Source organism: Glandiceps talaboti, chromosome 2, assembly GCF_964340395.1.
Source record: "Glandiceps talaboti chromosome 2, keGlaTala1.1, whole genome shotgun sequence".
Taxonomy (NCBI): Eukaryota; Metazoa; Hemichordata; class Enteropneusta; family Spengelidae; genus Glandiceps; species Glandiceps talaboti.
Genome location: NC_135550.1, coordinates 31,903,225 through 31,911,056, shown reverse-complemented (window position 1 = coordinate 31,911,056; position 7,832 = coordinate 31,903,225). Strand labels below are relative to the sequence as shown.

The following is a 7,832-nucleotide window of genomic DNA, read 5'->3' as shown; positions in this document are numbered from 1 at the left end:
ATATGAAGGATGGTGAGGTTGTGCTCAGTTTGAATGCTACTAATAAACATTAATTTGCACAAAGTTACATTCTTCCTTGCAATTATCATGTGACAAGAAATATAATAACCATAGCAACAATGAAAATAAAAGTAAATGAATAAAATTTGCATATTGAGCTAATTTGGGCCTTCTGTGGGAGATTATGCTTTGATTTTGAAATCTGAAAATGAGATTGTAAGTGAACCTTGCAAGTCATTGATATCAAGTTTGTATTCTTTTCAGATACAGAAAAGTTACTTCAATATCTGAACAAGTCCAAGAATATTCCATGATGTTACACGCATTGGTATCTTACCTCAGAAGAATTTTTGTTCATTCACACATCAGTATTAAAGATGTGGAAAGAATGAAACTGGAGGAAACAGCAGAGAAACTAGACATCAAATTCTTTAGAGCATGGCGTAAGGAAATTGTGCTGACAAAGAGAGAGAAAAGACCTCCAAGTTTACTCTCTATGATACATCGACTCTACTTTTGGACCATATACCTAACTGGTTTTGGAATGCTGCTTCTTCACCTTGTGACAGTGTTTCTTTTTCCCAGTCTAGTGGAATTCTTCATCACATATCTCATTGGATCTGATGATTTTAAGGTTTCTGAAAGAACAGTCTGGTTCAATGCTATTGGACTGTGCTCATGTGCATTTGTTATCTGTACATTTAAAAGTTCAATGTCAGAAAATCTAAAAAGTGTATCAGTGTCCATCAAAGGTGCTCTTTCATGCCTTATCTACCGAAAAATACTACGTATGAAGAAAGACGTAAAATATGGACTTTCAGAAGAAGAAATTGCTAAGCTATTGTCTGAGGACACAGAGAAAGTGGGTAATGGTCTAGAACAAGTGCATTCTCTTTGGTTGGCAATGATATCGTTTTTCACAGTATCAAGAGCTCTGTACATACTGTTTGATTCTCACACTGGTTTGTTTTCCCCATTCGTCCCTGGTCTTATTGTCATTGCTGTAACAACCATGCTTCATTCCAGCAAGATTAAGCTATGCTCTAGGGTTCAAAGCAGGGTAGAATACCTTTCAAATTTGAGAAAACGACTGACAGAAGATGTAGTCAAGGGAATGGATGTAATTCGAGTCAATGTGTGGGAGAAACCATACACAAGGCTTTTTGAAAGATTAAGAGCTGTTGAAGTTCAGCAACTGCAATTGCCTGCATTGGCAACATCCATGATGTCTAATACTTCATTCTCTCACATTCATGTCCTTGTATTGTTGTGTTCTGTCGTGAGCACTGCAGCTGTTGGTCAGACAATGACCATAGAGAAGGTTGTTCTCACTAGTATTTTCTTTTATATTCTTCATGCCAATGTTGCTAGGGACTTTCCTGTTGCGTTTGAGTCTGTCATAGACATGTTTTACTCCTCTCTAAAGATTCAGGCTTTTCTTTTTATCGATGATGTACCAAATCGCATCAAATCGGAAACATGGGTCCCAGAAAGTACACATGGGAATAATAAGACAGGACTTAGGTTCTGTGATGTAGTTGTTGCATCCTTTGCGGGACAGAAGAAAGAAGGAGAGGACAGTAAGGATCAGATTTTGCTACAGGGTATAGATCTTGTTGCTAATAAGGGGGAACTGGTCTGCTTAGCAGGACCACCTGCTTCAGGAAAAACTACTCTACTTCTAACAGCAGCAGGTGAAATCGCAAGCACTTTTGGTCTTGTCAGGACAAGTGGTCATGTCCTGTATGTCCCACAAGAGGATTGGATATTTAAAGGCACAATTCGGGAAAACATTCTCTGTCACCAGCAGTACAATGAAGAGAAATACAGGAACATAATTCAGATATGTCAATTGCAAGATGAATTCATTGACTTTATGAAGGGGGATGAAACTTACATCACAAATGATTTCAGATTTGTATCCTCGAGTACACGAGTTAAAATAAATATAGCCCGTTCCTTGTATGCTGATGCTGATGTCTATCTATTTGATGATATCCTAGGTGTCTTTGACCAGAAGGAAGTTGATCACTTCTTTAGGGTAGTTGTCAGAGATCATCTCAAAGAAAAACTTTGCCTTGTTGTAACTAATCAGGAAGAACACATGAAAGTAGCAGATAAAGTAATTCTTCTTAAGAATGGGAAGGTTTGTGCTTTCACAAACTATGACAACTTCACTGATGCAGATAGAGAAAGTGTGAGTTCTCACAGACCACTCCAAGATGCTGGAGAAGAAAACAGCAAAGATTGTGACACTGACAGAGACAATTGGTATGCTATTGATAGACGTTCACATATGTTTGTATGTTTTGCATCTTTCCTCAGATTTGGCGGGAACATGCTAGTCCTAACTATTCTAATTGGAATGTTAGTGCTTAGTCAATGCACATTTCATCTATCAGACTGGTTACTATTTGACCTGGTTGATGAACGAAGTGCAGTTGTTCTTCAACCATTACAGCCAGATGGTGAGGAGAGTGAGCATGTAACTCAGCATTTCCGCGTTGAGACTGCAAAGTCTAAATCGTCCATTGACAGCTATTTCATATGCGAGTTGGCCTTTGTGTGGTTCTGCATGTTCAGTGGCTTGGTGCTATTAGTCGTACTTAAAAATGCACTGATCAGAATTCACAGTGTAATAGTAAGAAGGATCATGAAGGACTCGGGAACATTCTCAACACATACAGTAAGGACTTTACTGAAGTGCCTACAAACCCTGGACCAACACATAATGTTTTCTGTAGCTGGAATTCCTGATGTTTTGTTGCCAGTTTGTGGAATTCTAATCTTCACTGTCTTTGTCTGCCCATCACTTGTAATGCCTACCCTTATATATGCACTCGTTGTAACAGGTGTTGGCAGGAGCTATGCCAAAACCTACAGGAATCTGAAAGAAATTGAAACACAAATCCAATCATCATCAAAGCGGCATTTGTTAGAGACAATAGAACGGCTTGTTTCAATCAGAGCTGTGAGCTTGGCCGAAGGATTCCACAAAACCTTTCTCCAGCAACAGAACAAGAGAATGTCTGCAGCGTTCATTACTCAAGTCACCGACAGTTTACTAGCAGGTCGTGTCCAGTTTCTATCATTTGTGTACTTGGCTCTTGTGGCTAACTTTGTGTTTAGGAGACCTGAGCTATTTGCTAAAGATGGCATACAAATTGTTTTGACATTTTGGGCTGTCATAGATTCTATACCCAAGTTGATACAAGCTGTGGCTGACATGGAGTACAGATTACCACAATTGAAATGGTTGATTGAACTAACTGAGAAGGAAACTGAAAACCCAGATTATAATCACCTCATCAAATTCAAAGTAAGAAGAGGAAGAGTGCACTTTCATAATGTGATTTTTCAACCTGGGATTTGGCCATTTTTAAATATAAATACCAAAATTCAGGAATGTGAAAAAGTAGGAATAATTTGTAGCGAACGTAAAGATTTGTTTGTTCGTGTACTGCTAGGTGCATTACCACCCACTTCAGGATCATTATACATTGATAACATCAATATCTATAATCTCTATGCTCCAAGTCATGAACTCAGGAATATCATATCTGTTGTAGGAATGCAAAAAGTAATATTTTCTACATCAGTGCAAAACAACCTAGATCCAAAGAACTTGAACTCTAGGGGAGAAATATGGGAAGCACTTGATTATGTTGGTTTAAAGTCAATAGTTGAAGCCCTCCCAAAACAACTAAACTCTGATATCAGAAGACATTTACAACTTCAACCTTATCAGAAGTATCTTATGTCACTAGCAAGGGGAATTCTGACCAACAAAAAGCTTGTCATCATCAGTGATTTCTATCCATCAACTGAAGCAAGCAGAACCCTGATTCGCAGTACTATTAAGGACAAGTTTGCCAACAGTACTGTGGTGTTTATCACCAGCAAACCATGTGCAGATCTAATGGTGGAGTTTGACAACATATATTGCCTTGTCAGAGGTGTCCTTCAGAAGCTTGGTTGATGGCAGTACTTCATTTTAGTGAGTGAACTCTATGCAAAGTGCCAATGCTTTTTTTGCCATGGTCCACATTGTTATTTTGACAATTTGGCAAATTAACCCTTTAAAGCCTGACGCCTTATATTTAGGGTGTAATTACATAGAGTTACAGAAACCAAGTCATTAAAACCTGATACCCTATATGTAGGGATAGAGTTACAGAAACCAAGACTTTAAAGCCTAACACCCAGGATGTAATTACAAAGTTACAGAAACAAGTCATTAAAGATTTTTAAGAAACCAGAAGTTCCAAATTATCATTATGAATGAAAAAACTAATTTTTTTTTACTATAAGTGATGTTCGATGTGCTAAGTTCTAAATAATCACATTTTTGGAAGATGCAAACTTTGGTTAAACATACATGCCATGTATATCTCTGTTTCCTGTATGAACATCACCATCAATCACCAAAGTAATTACCAACAAAGTTGCCACACAGTACACAGCTTTGTTTTCAAGATTAAACACTTCAAAACATATGTTAAACATCTCAAATAATTGAGATTATTTGTATTTCGAAGGCCATTTCTCATTTTTCAAATTTGACTGACCAATACTTAAACCACATATGGTTGACATTGGTGAAAAAAATGAAGATTTGGTTGAGGTTTTTTGTTACAATTAGTAGTACTTGCATGATGTATAAGACTGCTGATGATAAGTGCTGACTGTGCAATTTTTATGTCATTGGAGTCAACAATGCATACAATATTGGTTGTTTCTGAGATGCAAAAGTGATTCTTCATTCTGAAAAAAGTGCATACTTTACCATTGAATACTGTTTTCAATGAAAAGAGTATTCTTTTCAGTGGCTTTTATTTGTAATGGAAACAGAAATAGGTTATTTTGCCTGAACCTGATCTTTCTGACTTGGAAGGTATGCATGGTAACTCTTGAGTACAATGTGTTTTTTTCTTTGCTAACTTAACAAGATATGCATGGTAACTTTGAGTAAAATGTGTTTTTTCTTTGCTAACTTAACAAGATATGCATGGTAACTCTGAGTAAAAGGTGTTTTTGCTTTGCTAACTTAACAAGATATGCATGGTAACTCCAAGTAAAATGTGTTTTTTCTTTGCTAACTTAACAAGATATGCATGGTAACTCCAGTAAAAGGTGTTTTTTCTTTGCTAACTTAGCAAGAAATGCATGGTAACTACAAGTAAAAGGTGTTTTTTCTTTGCTAACTTAGCAAGATACACATAGTAACTTCAATTAAAAGGCACTTTTAGTAGGATTTCGTTTGAACAGGAAGAATATACTGAATGAAAATTGTTTAAATAATGAAAAGTGTGGTAAGATCATACCAAAGTGTGGCAAACGTAAATATTGTTTGAAATTGATAATACAGTGGTTTACACTGTTGTAGAACATGTTATGACATAGTTAATTGGATAACTACCAGTGTGCCCGTTAAGGTTTTTGAAGTTGCACAGATTCAACAATGAAGATTGCATGACAGCTAATGCTGACAATGGTGATACTGTCATGGGTAGTTCAGAAAAATGGAGGGTGTTGTTGTCTTTTTATAAAGTAATTTTCAAAATTATTAGTTAATTGATCAAAGAAGATGTCTACGTATGCATGTCCAAATCAAATAAAATTATTTTTTGGACCCTGAACCTTTATTTCTGAATTAGACATAATTTTATTACACTGACAAGGATTTCTTTGTACATAAATGTACAGTTTAATAAGTTCTACAAAACACCTATTGCAATAGTACATAATGTGCCCAAGATGGAACACTGTGCTAGGCACAGAGGATGTTATAACACCAGTATTTGGTTGTTGTTTTTTCTACTTATTGCATCATGTGCTTGAAATTGAATATTTAATATCAAAAAGTGATAAATCATTTACTTACAAAATGTGTGCTATCTACTTACTATGGACGTATCGTGTTCCCCTATGTGTGGAAAGTAACAATGTAGAGTTCAACCAAAGAAATGGTGTGTTAGATGTAATGAATCAGATAGTCTTTGATGTAGAATCAGATGTTATATGAAATGAATAATCCATAAAGGAACCAATGAAAGTGTTTTAGATGCAACACAAGCATGTTCTATAAAATTGTTTATTTGTATCAGAAGACCCAATGACAACATAACATAACATACAACAAAATATAATTTAGTTTGATGTTTTCTTTTATAACTGGTGTGACAATTATTGTTTTTGTAATATTTTAATATGATGACTGAAGTTCTGTGTAACTTTTTTATATCAATGTTGAAGGGCATTTGGCAATAAAATACAAGCTTCAGTGAATAACTTGTATTTTGTAAAGACTGTTCTATGTATAAAGATAGGCTGTACTCTGTGTGTAGTGGTACTGTTAGTTCTCTTCTTATTCCATATGCACCTCCATTCCATCTTCATGTATGCAGCCTGTCTTGACATGGCCAAATAAAAGTGCCCATGGCACCAAAGCAAAACTGATGAATAATTGTATTCCATGTCTACATGCAATGTTGAATTTGTTGGATGTACACATGAGTATGTACCAGTATATAAGTCATCATACCCACTTCACTTGCATAAAATAACTGTCTGTCACATGTATCTACTTGTCGCGTATCAAAGGTCAGGATTTAAACACTTTCCAAATGTCATATTTTGAGCCAAGTCTGATTTGTGATGAAAATGTAAGAGTCAAAATATAATATATGAAATGCATCTTCTACTGAAAAAGTCAAGTCATTGCAATAATGGAAGAAGTGAGGAAAGTTGAGCCCTTTCTTTTAGTTGAAGACTACAAAAATTATATCAAAATCATCTGGCAGAGAATGTTCTGACTGCAGATTTCCATAAATTATCCCATTTACACCTTTGTCAAACATGCTTTTATGTAAAAGTTTACCATTCATTGCAAATAGAGGTAACACACACACATACACACACAAAATAAATTTTGGAAAGCTTTAATGCCAATTTCTACATCTTAAATTAATAATAATGCATATAGTGTACTAAAGAAATGAGAATAGAACAAAGTTTGGCATGCTTGTTGTCTACTTTATTATATATACAAGTACTACGAATAGTAGCGTCACATACTAATATGTCATACATTGACACTTTCATCTATATACAACTCACAGGAATGTCATTGTCTTACTCAATTCTATCAAATAATACAATGTAACATTGTATTATGTTAGACTACAATACATCGCTTTGTTAACCTTATCAGGCTTGTCAAATCATAGCTGATAGTGTGGCATCACATGCAGTGTGCCCTCTAAGCCAATTTGATGTACCACTGACGCACACAATTTCTAGTGATGCACCAATATTTGGTGTTCCCCTATCTCTTACAATTTGGTGACTCACAAGAAATGCCGTTTTTTTCTCATTTTGACTCACAACAACAAAATATGGCTATCATTAGAGGACACACTGACACATGTCATACCTAACAGACTCTTCCAGTGTGAATACATAGACAACCCACCTTACTTTTTGGTCAATCTTACTTCTTGTGAGTGATTAATGGAGCTGTCACAATTTTATTACATAGGTGGCTTATTAGGCTTGCGTGTCCATAAGGTCACATGTACTGAATAGTGGGTCAATCTGTTGACAATGACTGAAGTGTGCAGTTGAAAATTTCAGGTAAAATGTTCAAAGTTGTGTTTGGAACAAAAGTTAGATTGAATACTATGCTTTACCAAGACAGATGAATTTCCATTTGAAGAAAAGATGTAGTCCTGCCTTACTGACAATAACAATGGATCTAGTTTATTATTTACAACTGTATCACTAAAAACTTGAAATATTCTAACACTTGGATGAAATATATTTCACTATAC

General features: G+C 35.5%; 1 protein-coding gene across 1 annotated transcript; it reads left to right on the top strand.

The window, feature by feature from the left end:
- The first annotated feature begins 313 nt into the window (after positions 1-313).
- LOC144446672 (ATP-binding cassette sub-family C member 4-like) lies at positions 314-4,770 on the top strand. The gene has a single exon (XM_078136492.1). It carries the CDS (start codon positions 314-316, stop codon positions 3,977-3,979), a length of 3,666 nt encoding a protein of 1,221 aa, XP_077992618.1. The 3' UTR covers positions 3,980-4,770.
- Positions 4,771-7,832: the final 3,062 nt, after the last annotated feature.